The sequence below is a fragment of the Mustela erminea genome, chromosome 6 (assembly GCF_009829155.1).
Source record: "Mustela erminea isolate mMusErm1 chromosome 6, mMusErm1.Pri, whole genome shotgun sequence".
Classification (NCBI taxonomy): domain Eukaryota; kingdom Metazoa; phylum Chordata; class Mammalia; order Carnivora; family Mustelidae; genus Mustela; species Mustela erminea.
The window spans coordinates 144,317,371-144,332,902 of record NC_045619.1 but is presented as its reverse complement, the minus strand read 5'-3'; the positions used below and the strand labels follow the sequence as shown (position 1 = coordinate 144,332,902).

General features: G+C 50.7%; 1 protein-coding gene across 6 annotated transcripts in view; it reads right to left on the bottom strand.

Annotated features, from left to right (window-relative positions):
- The window catches only part of LARP4B (La ribonucleoprotein 4B), an 88,927-nt gene that overhangs the window by 43,722 nt on the left and 29,673 nt on the right, over positions 1-15,532 (bottom strand). For 4 of the 6 annotated variants that reach the window (XM_032349892.1, XM_032349890.1, XM_032349889.1 and 1 more), the window contains exon 4: positions 205-355. In XM_032349892.1, the coding sequence (XP_032205783.1) occupies positions 205-355 (151 nt within the window). Of the gene's footprint in view, positions 1-204; positions 356-5,969; positions 9,276-15,532 lie in introns of those variants that run through there. The other 2 variants (XM_032349887.1, XM_032349888.1) reach the window with 2 other exon arrangements.

The following is a 15,532-nucleotide window of genomic DNA, read 5'->3' as shown; positions in this document are numbered from 1 at the left end:
TTCCTTTTTTTAAAATTTTAACTGGGCTCCCTCCTGCCCAGTGTGGGGCTTGAGCTCACAACCCTGAGATCCAGAGTCGCACGCTCTGCGCACTGAACCAGCCAGGAGCCCCAGTCAGCAAGTCCTTCAAGGTGGGTTCAACGGGAACAAGGCACCACCGTGAGAGCAAAGGCTCTCCTCGTCCCAGTCACGCCCACCGCTCACCCTCCTGGCTGCAGTCCGTGCAAGGGCCCGACAGCTCCGCCCAGTCGGCACTCACACCGCCGTCCGCCGCGCTGCCCGCTTCCAAGTGCAGCACCGGCGTCCCCCACACTTTAGCATTAGGGTTTAGCTCCGAAACCTTGGCTGTCGGTACCTAGGGGAGAATGTGACAAACATCTGTATCCCAATCCAATCAAACACAATTTTACTTACTAATTCATACTTGAAACGGATTAGTGAGAGAGTTAGGCCGGAAAGGCAGAGTCTATTGACACGTCCACTGGGGAGGAAACGTCGTGCAACGGAACAGAAGTTGACAGGCCGAGCTCAGCTTCGTCCACCAGCAGGCTCCTCCATTCCCAGTAAGCAGAAGGCTCTCCAGAAACTGCACACGGAAGACGAGGTACCTGCCTTCGTGGACATTCGGGAAGTAACAGGGGACCCAACTGTCATGTCTGTCCTAGACACAACTCACAGACTGACCACCTGAACGGACAGTAGATGGATAAAATTCTTCAATCTCCAGCATTCACATAAGCAAAGGAGACAGACAACACAAGACCCTCAGAAGCGCAAAGGTCTCACGATGGGTGTGTCGGGCAAGGGCTCCGAGCCGCTCACGCGCAGGATCCTCGTCTCCTTCCCGCTCCGACGTGCGGCTCGTCCCGAACGCTCCCCCACTGTCCGCAGGCTCACACCTTCACTTCCTTTGGGCATGGGTGAGCTCTTCTCTGGTGCACCTAACTAGCCCCTGATTTTTCTTCTCTGGCTCACACGCCTCAAGTGGTACCTGAGTCTAAAGAAAAATCAATGTCCCTGGGGCAGCTGCTCCAACTCACTCCAATTCGTCGTCACAATGCTCCCAGCAAACCTAAAATAACTTCCTTTGCCCACGTAACACAGCCTTGATACCACCACACAGAAGTCGGAGTTCCCTAGCAGAGCGACAAGGGTGCTCGTCCCAGGAGCTCCCAGGGAATGTCAGGCAGGAGCCCCGAACTGGGAGCAGCCGCCCTGCCTGAGCCCCAGGGCAAATGTTACGCAGTACTGTCCCCAGATGTGAAAAGGGTCAGGAAATACCATGACCCTCCATGGAGGACAAGTGTGGATTAACAACCTTCAGAAGACAGAGTAAGTCCCCGGGGTGGGGGTGATGAAGGCTTGCAGTGAGAACCAAAAAGGACGCGGACACGAGAGGCCATGTGGTTAGGCGACAGGATGCACTTTGCTCACACCTACAAGGTGAGGGAACCGCCCCCCGCTCCCCCCACGCCTTCCCACGCTACTGTATTCAACCCCCTGAAGTGGAGGCGCACACTCCAGTTCCTGCCGCCCATGGACACGGGTCCTTCCCAGCGTGAGCACCTTCTGGAGCCACCTGCCCTGGGGCGTCCCCTGCACCGACTGCCCGCCACACTAGGACGCAACGCCCAAAGCAACAGCCTCAGAGCCAGTGCAGGGCTCGCCCTGCTACGACACACTTGACCTTCCCACTAGTCCGCCCTTTCTGCTCGCCACGGTACTGCTAGTGCCTCGCAGTCCTGACCTCAGTACAGTTGTGCCTGCGAAAGGGGCTCAAGGAATCAATGTTTAATAAAGAACAACAAGAATTTTGTGACAGAACTGAAAGGAAACCCATCCTTGTGAAAGGTACCACTTCTCGGGCGGTGAATACTGCGGTCCAAGTCGAGAACTCGGGACGCGGCACAACTGTAAGCGGTTAACCGGAGCTCAGGGGATACTCCTGAGTGACAAGGGATGAAAGAATGGAGACACAGACTTAGGAGCTGACGGCATGACAACTACCTCGAGTCTGCTAGGGGATCTCCCTCTCTCTGTCAAATAAATAAAACCTTAAAAAAAAAGGAAAAAACTGAGCTGACCTTAGTAGCCACGCCCTGAAGTAATTTTTTTTTTTTTTAGTATTTTATTTATTTATTTGACAGAGATCACAAATAGGCAGAGAGGCAGGCAGAGAGAGAGAGAAGGAAACAGGCTCCCCACAGAACAGAGAGCCCGATGCAGGGCTCGATCCCAGGACCAGGGATCATGACCTGAGCCGAAGGCAGAGGCCTTAACCTACTGAGCCACCCAGGGGCCCCATCCCTGAAGTAATTTTATATTAATGACCAACACTGCTCCTTCAAAGTAGAGCAACCAGAAATTCTCAAAAAATAATAAATCAAGGGGCACCTGGGTGGCTCAGTGGGTTGAGCTGCTGCCTTCGGCTCAGGTCATGATCTCAGGGTTCTGGGATCGAGCCCCACATTGGGCTCTCTGCTCCGCAGGGAGCCTGCTTCCTCCTCTCTCTCTGCCTGCCTCTCTGCCTACTTGTGATCTCTCTCTGTCAAATAAATAAATAAAATCTTTTAAAAAATCAATCAATCAATCAATCAGTCAATCAAGGGCGCCCGGGTGGCTCAGTTGGTTAAGCAACTGCCTTCGGCTCAGGTCATGATCCCGGAGTCCTGGCATCAAGTCCCGCATCAGGCTCCCTGCTTGGCAGGGAGTCTGCTTTTCCCTCTGACCCCACCCCCCGCTTTTCATGCTCTCTCTCTCTCTCATTCTCTCTCTCTCTAATAAAGAAATAAAACCTTTAAAAAAATAATAATAAATCAATAAATAAATTCTGACACTCCAAAGAAACTCTATCCCCCAACAGTAGGCTCCATTAAAAAAAAAAAAGACAAAACAAAAACACAAAACCTAACAATTCATGAATCTCTTTTCTGGGCACGAGATAGAACGGTCCCACTGACGCGCTGCTGAGTAGGAATCAGTAACGAGCATCAGAGAAGCGGATGAGGGAGCTGGGGAATATAAAGTAGGTAAGGCAGTGCGGAAAGGAAACTGTCAAGTATTTTATTTCAGGTTAGCGCGGGCTGCTGCCGCCGAAGAAGCAGAGTCATTCAGTGCAGTCCACTGGCTTCTCAAGCCTCTGCTACCTCCGGTTCTTCATCTGCAAAATGCAGTAAGAGGCACTGCCTAGGACCGGCGGGAAACAGCGTCCGGCCAAGCGCCCTGAGAAATGGAAGTGGTGAAAAGAAAAGGCCTGCATTAAATGTGCTCAGACGAGAGCAGCACGCAGGCCTGCGTCACAATCGGCAAGGACCCGCGCATCTCACCTGAAGGGAGCACCAGGGCCCGAGCGCGCCACACGGATGAGCCCCGCACAGACTGGCGGCGGCCTGGTCCCGACACCCGCTACACAAACAGTTCTGTGCGTATCACTTAAAGGCCTAATTTTGTTATGTTCTGCCTCCACGACTATTTAGGAAACAAAAGCAATTAACTTGAATGTAACTCCTTTTGGCAAAAGTCCCAAATGTGGGAATGGAAAAGAGACTAATGGGTAAGTCCCTACGTTACTGATGCTTACGTAACTGACGTTAACATCTGAACCGCATCTGTCTCCTCGCTACCATCAATCATTTTTCTTGCTTAATGCAACAAAAATCACTAGTAATAAATAAACTATCATGGGGCACCTGGGTGGCTGAGTCAGTTAAGCGCCTGCCTTCAGCTTGGATCCCGAGCCCAGGGTCCTGGGATCCAGCGCCGAGTCAGGCTCCCTGCTCAGAGGGGAATCTGCTTCTGTCTCTCCCTCTGCCTCTGACCCTCCCCTCTCCCTCCCGTGTGCACACGTGCATGCATGAGCTCTCTCTCTTCTCTCAAATAAATAAAATCCTTTAAAAAAAAAAAAGGGTAAATAGGGGCGCCTGGGTGGCTCGGTGGGTTGGGCCGCTGCCTTCGGCTCAGGTCATGATCTCAGAGCCCTGGGATCGGGCCCCACATCGGTCTCTCTGCTCAGCGGGGAGCCTGCTTCCTCCTTTGTCTCTGCCTGCCCTTCTGCCTACTTGTGATCTCTATCTGTCAAACAAATAAATAAAATCTTTATTTTAAAATAAATAAATAAAATAAAAATTTAAAAAGGTAAATAAACTATCATCAAAAAGGTAAGAAACAACAAGTGCTGGTGAGGATGCTGACAAGGGAGGCCATGCACTGTTGGGGGGAATGCAGACTGGGGCAGCCACTCTAGGAAACAGTATGGATGCTCCTCAAAAAACTGAAAGTAATGGGCGCCTGGGTGGCTCAGTGGGTTGAGCCTCTGCCTTCGGATCGGGTCATGATCCCAGGGTCCTGGGATCGAGTGCCGCATTGGGCTGCCTGCTCAGCAGGGAGCCCGTTTCCTCCTCTTTCTCTGCCTGCCTCTCCGCCTACTTGTGATCTCTGTCAAATAAATAAAATCTTTAAAAAAAAACAAAAAAAACCTGAAAGTAGAAACCCATAAGATCCAGCGGCCCCACTTCCCGATGTTTACCTGAAGAAATCAAAAATACTGATTTGAAAAAAAGTATCTGCACCGGATGTCCCCTGCAACATTATTTATAGAAGCCAAGATATGGAAGCCACCGAGTGTCTGCTGCTGCGACGGAACACGACTCGGTCGTAAATGAAACCAGCAAAGTCCTGCTGCCTGCAACGGTGCGGACAGAACTGTCAGGGTTCTCGGCTGAAGGAAACAAGTCAGACAGACACCCTATGATCTCACTTCTGTGCGGAATTTAAAAACGAACAAATGAACCAAGCTTGTAGAACAAATCTGGTGGCCGTGGCGGGGGGCTGGGAAAATGGGTGAACTTTTTTTAGTTTTAAAATTTTTTACGTGTGTGTGTGAGAGAGAAAGAGCGAGCACAGAAGCAGGGGGAGCTGCAGACAGAGGGGGAGCAGGCTTCCCACTGAGAAGGAAAGCCAGGGCGGGGCTCGATCCCGGGACCCGGGGATCACGGCCTGAGCCGAAGGCAGAGGCTTAACCCACTGAGCGACCAGGCGTCCCGGTTTATAGCTTAAATAAACTGAATTTATAAACAAAACAAACCGGCGGTTGAGCCAACCAGATTCTGCTGTTAGAAGTTTGCCCTTCAGTCACGCGTGTCCAGAAGGACCGTGAAGCGCAGGGCGGGCCGCACGTCTGGCGGTGTGCAGGCTCGCCGCGGGCTGCGGAGAGGCCGCTCCACCGACCAGCGGCTGCAGCGGCACGTGCGGCCTCTCCAAGGAGCAGCACCCTGTGGCCAGGGCCTGCAGGGGCTTCTCCAGACACGAGACAGACTTCCACACCAGTGAAAAGTAGCTAACGTGTAGCAGAAAGCACAGATTTTGAGTCTTCTCTACTGTCCGACTGTGGCCTCTGTGAAAGGACTTTAAAATGCCACGGGACAAACGCTTGCTCCGCTCCGACAACGGGTGGTGAGGGAGAGGTCGGGCCGGGCAGGGCAGCCCTCAGGAGCAGCCGCCGCGCCCTCACCGCAGAGGCCTGCACCGAGCTGCGTCCGACAGCCAGACACGAGCCAGCGACAGCCGGCCCACAAACGCTGGCCCAAATATATCACGTGGTAAACTGAGTCACAGTCCCCAAGTGGGAAATGGTTAAGTTGAGGCTACAAGAACTCACGGCCTTGGGCGCCTGGGTGGCTCAGTGGGTTAAGCCGCTGCCTTCGGCTCAGGTCATGATCTCTGGGTCCTGGGATCGAGCCCCACATCGGGCTCTCTGCTCAGCGGGGAGCCTGCTTCCCTCTCTCTCTCTGCCTGCCTCTCCATCTACTTGTGATCTCTCTGTCAAATAAATAAATAAAATCTTTAAAAAAAAAAAAAAAGAACTCACGGCCTGACATAAACATTCAAATGACTGTCTGTTATTTAAAGAATAAAACTTCCACGTGAAGCCCCAGCCTTCCCCCATAATAAAAACCAATAAACATACTTACTAACTGTCCACCTCTATTCTGCCATCCCCAGAGAACAGCCTCTTCTGCCGCTGGTAGCTGGTAGGGGGGCTTCTCCAGCCACAAGAGAGCGACCTCTACGGCCGGCGGCCTCCCGTGCAGACACGCGCTGGGCACCTGCTCCTCTTCCAAGGCCTCGTTCCCGACGGCGCAAGCCCACGCGCAGCCCTCTGGATGCTCCCGGCAGCCGTCGGCCAGTCCCTCAGGAAACGTCGCACTCGCAAACGCTCCCACTGGGTAACAGGCGGGTTCATGCAGAGGCGGGGAGCACCACGGCCCTGGGAAGCTGGGCAAGCCCCCTCCTGCGGGACTCGCAGGTGTATTTACAGCGTCTCCTGGGAGGGGGACGACACGGGCCCCGCCATATGGCACTGCTATTTCTGCACTGTCCCCTAGGGGGACGGGAACCACCTGCAGCACCTCGTGAGGAGGGTCTGTGCATCCGTCCACTCGGGCCACACGGGAACATGCCTCGAGAGTCTCCCCCAGCTCCATTTCTCGGACAGTAACCTGTGGACTTCCCACAATGTCCGCTCCGCCGCTCCACGCAGGGCCACTGGGCACGGGTCTGGCACGACTCTGCCCGATGTGGCGTGCGTGTGTGCTCACCTGGCACGCGTGGATGCTGTCCCTCTCCCGCCCCTGACCTGCTGCTGCCGGCCCGGTCAACCCCGTCGCGCCACCCCCTAAGGCATCCACGCACTCCTCAGCCGAGTCTGAGCAAACCTGCTGCAGTCCTGCCTCTTCACGGCTGTGAACAGAGTCCGTCTCTCCTACCTGTGACCTCTGCTCACCCGAACTCGAACCCTGGCTCAGAGGCGGAGCGCGACCTGGACCCTCCCGTCTGCAAGCACTCAGGGCTCCGGCCGCGCCGCCCTCCTGTGGGCGGCGGCTGCTGCCACCAGGCGGCGCGGTGGAGGTCGCCAGCCCGCAAGCCGCCCCGTGGGGTGCTGCGCTGGTCCCCCAGAGGGAGGCGGTTTCTGAGCCTGACTTCACATCTCCTCTGTCATCCTCACGGGGCTCTCTTGGACTGGCCTTCAGTGACTCTTTTCGGGCACTTCCCGACCCTGGCCGGTCGCTCACTGCGCTCTTCACACATACATCTTCCGTTTTAACACACAGGCCCGTTTCACGTTCTTCTGGGCCGGCAAAAGCAAACGCAGAGGAAATAAAACTACCCTGCAAACAGCGGGAGCCGTCCGGAGACTTGCCATCTGGGGGCACTTCCTGGGAGCTTCTGAGTTCCGGGGTGCCTGTTCTGGGGAACACCCCCTCCGCGCCCGTCTTGCACAGCGCAGCAGCTACATCGCAGGTCTGTGCTTGGGCCGCGCTGGCCCCAGGGTCTGCACACAGGTCTGCCACCTGATGTGAAGGTCTCCATTCGCAAGCCCTCTGTCCATGACCCTCTTCTTCAAAAATGCTCATTTTATCCTTATCTGGGTAAGATGATCTACTTTCAGATTGCAAAGACAAGTGTGCTTTGTTCACAGGCTGGATGCTTCCAGGTCCCAGGCCGCAGACACCGGGCTGCTGCCCCCCAGCCATGGCTGGCCCCAGCAGGCGGGCCGGTCCAGCATCACCGGGTCCGTTACGGGCTGCTTCTCGGAAACTGGCATGAATGGGAAGACGCTGGTTTCTAAGGCTCAGGCAAGGGACACAGCTTTCCCAACTCGGATGAATCCTATCTAGACTCCGGGGAAGCAGACTACCTTCTGGCCTGCTAACATCAAAGCGGAAATAATCGCTATCTTTCAGTGGTCTCAAAGAACTATCTTCTCTTTCCTTTTCAGAGTTAAAGCTCTGGCCTACGCTCGCTGCTACAGCCCCAGATTCACCATTTCTCTCCGTTTCTGAAGGGTGGGTTAGTGAATCAACGTGCGAGTCACCCGTGGGACTTACCTGTTCTAGACTACAGTTCTCACTTCCTTCAGGGAGGGCACACACACGTCCCGGCGAGCTAGTGCCCACGTTACGGTTAAGCGCAGGGAGTGTGCCCGCATTACATACTGCGCTGCTTTCTGTGCAATCTCGAGGGAACCCGGTGTAAGCGTGAGCCCTTAAAGACACAGTTGTTAGTTCCAAACCAGGTTTAGTATTTTCCTTAAAAACTTCCTTCCTTTCATTTGGGCTGGGCATGCCCCGTGGGGACCGCTCTTCCTGCGGGGCAGCTAACTGTCCTGGGCCTTGTGCAGCCTTCCCCGGCGGCCGGGCCCCTCTGCGAAGTTCCTCAGAGGTGACAGCTGAGCAACTGTCTTCCCCGGCAGCTGCGCCACACACAGGGGCACACAGCTCCTCGGCAAGGCCCAGGCTGTCAGGATCTACAACACAAACACTGTACAACTCGCTCTCTCTCCGAGCCCCCTGTGCCTGGTGACCACTGCAAACAGGGTGTCTGCCCGTCACCCCCCCGCCAGACCTGTCTGAAGAGCTACTGTCACTTCGGATCTGAACGTTTACCACCCTGTCGTGCTCGGTGAGGGCACTTATGCGAGCGGCTGGAGGACGGCCGAGATGGCTCCCTACGAGGGCGCCTCCCTGCACGCCCTGGCCAGAAGACAGAGCCTCGTCACCTTTGGGACGAATGTCTTCAGAGAAACCCTGTTCCCCGACAGAGCTCACTCCGCGAGTGACCGACACACGGCCACAACCGCGCTCAAGAGCAACAGCCTCTGAAATCGTCTCTCTCTCCTCGACGCTTTCAGACCTAGGCAGGAACTGGGGCACAGGAGGGGACACAGAGTCCGACGACAGCCTCAGCCCCCGCGGGGGCCCCGTCCTCGCGGAAGCCCTCACCCACAGAGCAGCTTCGGCAGCCGCTCCGCCGCCGCCTCCATGTCGGACGCTGGGCAGCTCCTCACCTTCAAGGGTATCAAGTAATGAAGACAAAGCTTTACTTATCTGGTGCCCTGACTCCGCCTCCTCCACAGATTCCGGCAACAGGCCAGCTTTTTCGCTGTCCCTGTCACTGCTTACTTCTTTGCTGAAGCAACAACCCATGTTCGAAAGTTGAAAAGCTCACACAACCATGCCTGCCGTTGTCGGAGCCTCCCCAAGTGCATCTCGCGCTAACTTGCTGTGACTTCTGACGAGAGGCCGACACCCAGACACCAAAAATAACCCCTTGCACAGCAGTCACATGTCCCTGCCACTCAAATCCAAACCCGAACTACAACAGGCCCTGCCGAGCAGCCATCCTCCGCCACGCACTAGAGACCAAACGCCACGTGGAATCCAAAGCCTCAGCAGAACAATACATAATTTTCGTAGTATTTTTCCTATTCTCATAAATTCAATTTAAAAAAACCCTGCCATTGTTATCCCAGCCGGAACAAGCCCTCCCAGACTCCCGCGTTTTCCACGCTGTTTCCGCATTCTCTGAATTACATGCCATGGGATGACGGCAACCCAAGGGTTAGCGGGTCTGTTCCCCAAGGAGAACGACAACAAAGACGTGTTCGCTAGAGCGTACAGGCAGCGGGAGCTGCAGCTCACTCCCGGCTTTGAGAACCAAGACCGCAGGTACCGAGGAGTACCTGCGAGGCGCGACGCCAGAATGGTGTCCACAAGGGACACACACGGCCGTGTTTATGGTGAATGGCGCCTAGTCGGGATTTGCTCTCAAACACCCCAGCAAGTCAAGAAGTAAATACATACACATCGTTTTTTTTTTAAGTGTGTGTGTATAGGGAAGGAAGAGATAAAATACCAGTAGCAAAATGGGGGGGGGGCTCTTCAAGGTCACGATGGGCACATCAGGTTTACTTTATTATTTTCACTTGCACAGATGTCTATATATTCTCACTAAGACAAAGGAAAGAGCAAATGAGAGAAAAAAAGAAAATCAACACCCACCAGGCCAACAGCACCAAGTCCCTTGAAAGTTCCCAAAACCCTTCCTAGTCCAGGTTACCGTCCAGGTGTGAGGCTCGGTTTTGGATTACTACATGCATAAGCTTTGGAATATCACCTACTCTGTGTTATGAGCTTTCTGATTTGTAAAGTGGGGCCAACAACAGCTGTTTTGAAGAGTTGGCATGAGGACAGTAAGTACAATACTCAGGTCAGAACCTTAACACCCCACTGAAGTCCACGCACTCTGGCGTCAGGCCACCTCCAGAGCCACCTCCTACTCTGTCATGCCTCCCTCCTCACCTTCTCTAGCTCATCCACGGAACGCAACCAAACAACCCCAGCACGGCCTGCGTTTGCCCATCTGTCATGACTCCTAGCCAAGCTTTCCAATCGCACCATCCTTTGTAAGATCATCCCCCCCACTAGGCAGGACTACCGTCTCCCATCTCCACACGCTGGTCCCTCTTTGTGCCTCTAGGAAAGCATGCGAACAGCAAGTCTCAGCGCTGGTCCCATCAACTACTTCAAACCGGGCTCTGTACTGGCCTCGGAATCTGCAGGTGCTCTCAAAGGATTAAAAGACGCAAACACAGGAACATCTGGGTGGCTCAGTCCCTTAAACATCCACCTTCCGATTTCAGCTCAGGTCATAATTTCGGGGTCATGAGATCCAGCGCCATGTCAGGCTCCGTGCTCAGCGTGGCGTCTGCTTGTCCCTCTCCCTCTGCTTCTCCCCACACTCGTGCACACTCTCTCACTCTCAAGTAAATAATTTAATTTAAAAAGATGTAAACACAAAATCTTAAAGACATGCCCACGTTTGTACATAAGTTGAGGAGCACAGCAGCACGGCGCAACAATACTTTAACTGACCTGCTCTGTTGAGAAGAGTTGGATTTAAAATGTCCCAGCATCAGAGGCGGCTGGGTGGCTCAGTTTGGCTCAGGTCATGATCCTGGGGTCCTAGGATCGAGCCCCGCTTCAGGCTCTCTGCTCAGCAGGGAGCCTGCTTCTCCCTCTCTCTCTCTCTGCCTGCCTCTCTGCCTACTTGTGATCTCTCTCTCTCTCTCTCTGTGAAATAAATAAATAAAATCTTTAAAAAAAAAAGTGTCCCAAACTCACTCACGCCTGGTGAGGGCCAAGCGACACAAGGTATGCCATAGAAACGCACCAGCAAAGTCACGGGCAAGTTGTGCATGTGGCGTACAGCAGCTCAGGCTGAAGAAACCCTGGGGAACTACTAACACAAGTATCTGGCGATGCAGCTTTAGTTCCAATAAAACATCACCTGCCAGACTAAATGAATGTCATTAATTTGCATTTTATTGGTTTGGGCAATCAAGTTTTGTATTTCTGTAAAAGTTACATGCAGTAGAGTTTATCAGTAGTTCCCCATTATTAGAAAATCAATTCAGGGGTGCCTGGGTGGCTCAGTGGGTTGAGCCTCTGCCTTCAGCTCAGGTCATGATCTCAGGGTCCTGGGATCGAGCCCCGCATCGGGCTCTCTGCTCAGCGGGGAGCCTGCTTCCCTCTCTCTCTCTGCCTGCCTCTCTGCTGCTTGTGATCTCTCTCTGTCAAATAAATAAATAAAATCTTTTAAAAAAAATAAAGAAAGAAAGAAAGAAAAGAAAATCAATTCAGTAACAGCTTAGAAAACGTTCTCATTTAAAATGTTATAAAAAGTTGAGGAAAATGGGGAACTAAGAATCCCCAAGCTTTCATTCCCCTCAGAAATATCAAGAAAACAACGAAAAGGGGCGCCTGGGTGGCTCAGTCAGTTAAGCAACTGCCTTCAGTTCAGGCCATGATCCCAGGGTCCTGGGATCGAGTCCTGAGTCCGGCCCCTGCTCGGCGGGAAATCTGCTTCTCCCTCCGCCCCTCCCCCTTGCTCATGCTCTCTCGCTCTCTCATATTTCATAAAAATATAAAATCTTTAAAAATTGAAAAAAATTTCAGTTTAAAGTGTAAAAAAAAAAAAAAAAGAGGGGCACCTGGGTGGCTCAGTGGGTTAAAGCCTCTCTGCCTTCAGCTCAGGTCACGATCTCAGGGTCCTAGGATGGAGCCCCGCATCGGGCTCTCTGCTCCGCAGGGAGCCTGCTTCTCCCTCTCTCTGCCTGCTTGTGATCTCTGTCAAATAAATAAATAAAATCTTAAAAAAGAAAAATAAAGTAAAGAAAGGACTGTCTGAAGCCCACAAAAGCTAGGGTGAAGCTCTGGGAAATCAACGGCAGTCATGTATGCGGGAAATTCTAAAAGCCACACCCAGGCGAGACAGACGCTCAGAAGAGTGCGGAGAAGACCTTCGCTTTCTCCTTGGGTTGGTCCCCAAGTCTCTAAGCTCACTGAGCTGATCAGTGAGGGGCTGTTTCAGAACACAGCCAGTGTACGAAGACCAGAAAGGGCAGTTGTAATCTCTCTACTGTTTCCTTCGGTGAGGAAGGTGTCTGGACTATCTGCTTCAGTTCCCCGCATTAACAGAAGTCTCTGTCAAAACATTTGCTAACACAAGCTAAAAGAACAGAGACTTCAATGAACGCACAGATGACAAGGGACAGTCTTTACAAAAATAATTTGGGAAAGCCTCAAAACAGTAAGACATTATACACATAAAATCAAATGCCCAGTTCTCGGCAACAACAAAAATCACAAGGCAAACAAAGACACAGGGAAACACAACTCACTCAAAGGAACCAAATTCACTATCCTGGAGAAAGCTCAGAGATGGGACTTACTCCATGAAGACTTGAAAACACTTTTAAATGTGCTCCAAGAACAAGGGAAAAACAATGGACAAGGAACTAATGTGAGCCAGGAGAATGATATACAAACAAAACGAGAATACCAACAAAGAGACAGGTATTTATAAAAAGAACCAAAAGGAAATATTCTGGAGCTGCACAGCAGTACAGTTACTGAACTGAAAAATTCACTAGAGGGTTTTCAACAGCAGTCTCGGGTAGACAAAAGAATCAGCAAATTTAAACAGGGGACAAATGAAATTATCTAGAGGAGTAAAAAAAAAAAAACAAAAAAGAAACAAAACAAAACAAAAAAACAAAAAACCAGAGAAAAGTGAGCAGAGCCTGAAGGACTTACAGGAGATCATCTATGTCCCCTGTGGACCAACACACTCGTCGTGGGAGTCCCAACAGAGGAAGGGCAAAAGAGAATCTGAAGAAACAGTAGCCCAAAACTTCCCAATTTTCATGAATACACAAATTTACAAGTCCACAAACTCAACAAACTTCAAGTAGGATAAACACAAAGCCCCACACCAAGACACATTACAATCAAACTGCTGAAAAACAAAGCAATCTTGAAAGCAGCAAGAAAAAAGCCTCCTGTAAGGTGCAAGAGCTCTTCAGTAGGAGCGTCGGCCAGTTTCTCACCAGAACCTCACAGGGTGGGAAGGCAGGAGCGGATACAGTTAAAGCACTGAAAGAAAAAACTCCGCTGAGAATTCCTTACCCAGCAAAACTGTCCTTCCAAACTGAAGAAGAAACTAAAACATTCTCAGAGAGACAGAAGCTGAAGTAGTGTGTTAACAGCGGGTCTGCCCAGGAAGAAAGGCTAACGGAGTCCTTCAGGCTGAAGTGCAACACATGACACAGTAACACAAAGCTGTGTGAAGACACAAAGCTCTCTGACAAAGGCGAATACACGGACAGTTACAAAAGGCAGGATTATTATTTTGATTTACTGCTCCATTTTTTATTTTCTACAGATTTAAAAGGCAAGTGCATAAAAAAAATTTTAAGTCCATGTTACTGGGCATGTAGCGGTAAAGATGTGATTTGTGGCACGATAGCGTAAAGGAGGAGGAGGATTTTACAAGAACAGTTTTGTGTGTTACTGAAGTTAAGTGGGACGAAAGATTAGGCAGTTATAACTTCTGGATATTACACGTAATTCCTATGGTAACCAGATGTATGTGTGATTAGATAAAGATAAGTTTTAGAATGAACAACTAAACTATCAATTATAACGTGCTGATATTAATGAGATTTTTCAATTTAGGTAAGTATGCCTTGCAAAGATGTATCAATGAAGTCCATTACACAGTTCCTGCCCTTTGGGGTCTTAAAACTGCTGAGAGAAAACTAAGACATTTGAAACATTTTTTTTTAATTATTTTATTATTTGATAGAGAGAGTCAGAGAGCACAAGCAGAGTGAATGGCAGAGGAGGAAGCAGGCTCCCCACCCAGCAGGGAGCCCGATGAGGGGCTCCATCCCAGGACCCTGGGATCACGAGCTGAGCTGAAAGCCAATGCTTAACCAGCTGAGCCACCCAGGTGCCCCAGTTGAAACATGTTTTAAAAATAATATAGAACATAACTTCTTAAATAAATTTTAATCAAATTATAAAAGGAATACAGGTGATTAGAAAAGGATGAATCAATGAAAAGAAAAATTAAAGCCAAGAATGCCACTGTGGGACATCAACGTCTATCAAGATAAGCAAAATATTACGGGGCGGGGGAAAAAAGGATTAGAGCTGATTTTATTCCAAGTAGTAACTCAGTTACTTTTCAATTATATATCCCCAATCCATATTTGCATAGTTTTAATGGTCTTTTCTATATAATAAATTTATCAAGTAATAAAATCTCTATCTGTTTATTTCAAACTTAAACCCATCAGACTCCAACCACTCCACTGGGGTCCAACTGCGCCCACTGCCCCCCCCACTGCTTGCTTGAGTTTCTACCAGCTGGATTTCCCCTCCACAAACCTTGCTCCAATTTTTTCCATCTCGTAATAAAAGAAACCGCTATCCATCAAGCTGTCCCACTACCCCCGATTTATCTCCCCCTCACGCCAACCCAATCCACCACTTGATGTGGTTAAGCCCACCTCCAGAATATCTGAAATCCGTTCATTCCTAGTCCGATCCACCATCATCACTTCTAACCTCCGTTCGTTAACAGTTTCCTAGTTGCCTTCTTTGCTCACTACAATCTACTATCTATAAAAACAAATGAAGCCAAAGTCATCTTCCTAAAATACAAGTCATGCTATTCCCCACCTAAAATCCTCACAACTTTATCCCAAGTTAATTCCATCCACTCAGAGATCAGTCAAATAGGTTGTTTCGGGTATTATTTTCTACTTGTTTCTTTTTTTAAATGAAATAACAGACACCAGAGAGGAGGTGCATCTCACCTTGAGTTTGGACTCTGAAGCGGGGTTGCCTGGGTTCAAATCATGGTTCTGCCACTCTACAGATAAGTAATCTTGGGGAAATTACTTAAGCCTCTCTGGGTCTCAACTTCATGAGCTAAAGATCATTTTTTTTTTTTTTTTGATGCTCACTGACTGGCTGGGGTCGTGAAGAATTACTATTTAGTAAGGTTTCAGTGGCAGGGGCGAGGCGCTGTACAATAGATAGGATTGATATTACCACTGGATAAATGCAAAGTTGCTCCTGAATTATTCAGACATTTATTTGGGCACCAGTACGGCAATTCTACTCTCAGCCATGTCCAGCTGGAGGAAGGCTGAACCTTCAAGAGACCACTTCCCCAATCAGCCTGCCAGACTCTCCCACTCAGCCACCGAAACACGGGCAGCTCTACACCGACAGCCACGCCCACACTCGGGCGCACCGAGACGATGCCAGCTAGAAAACTCTTCAAAGCCATGACGTTTGTAACAGCAGGAAAGAAAGAAAACAATATAAATGCCCACAAA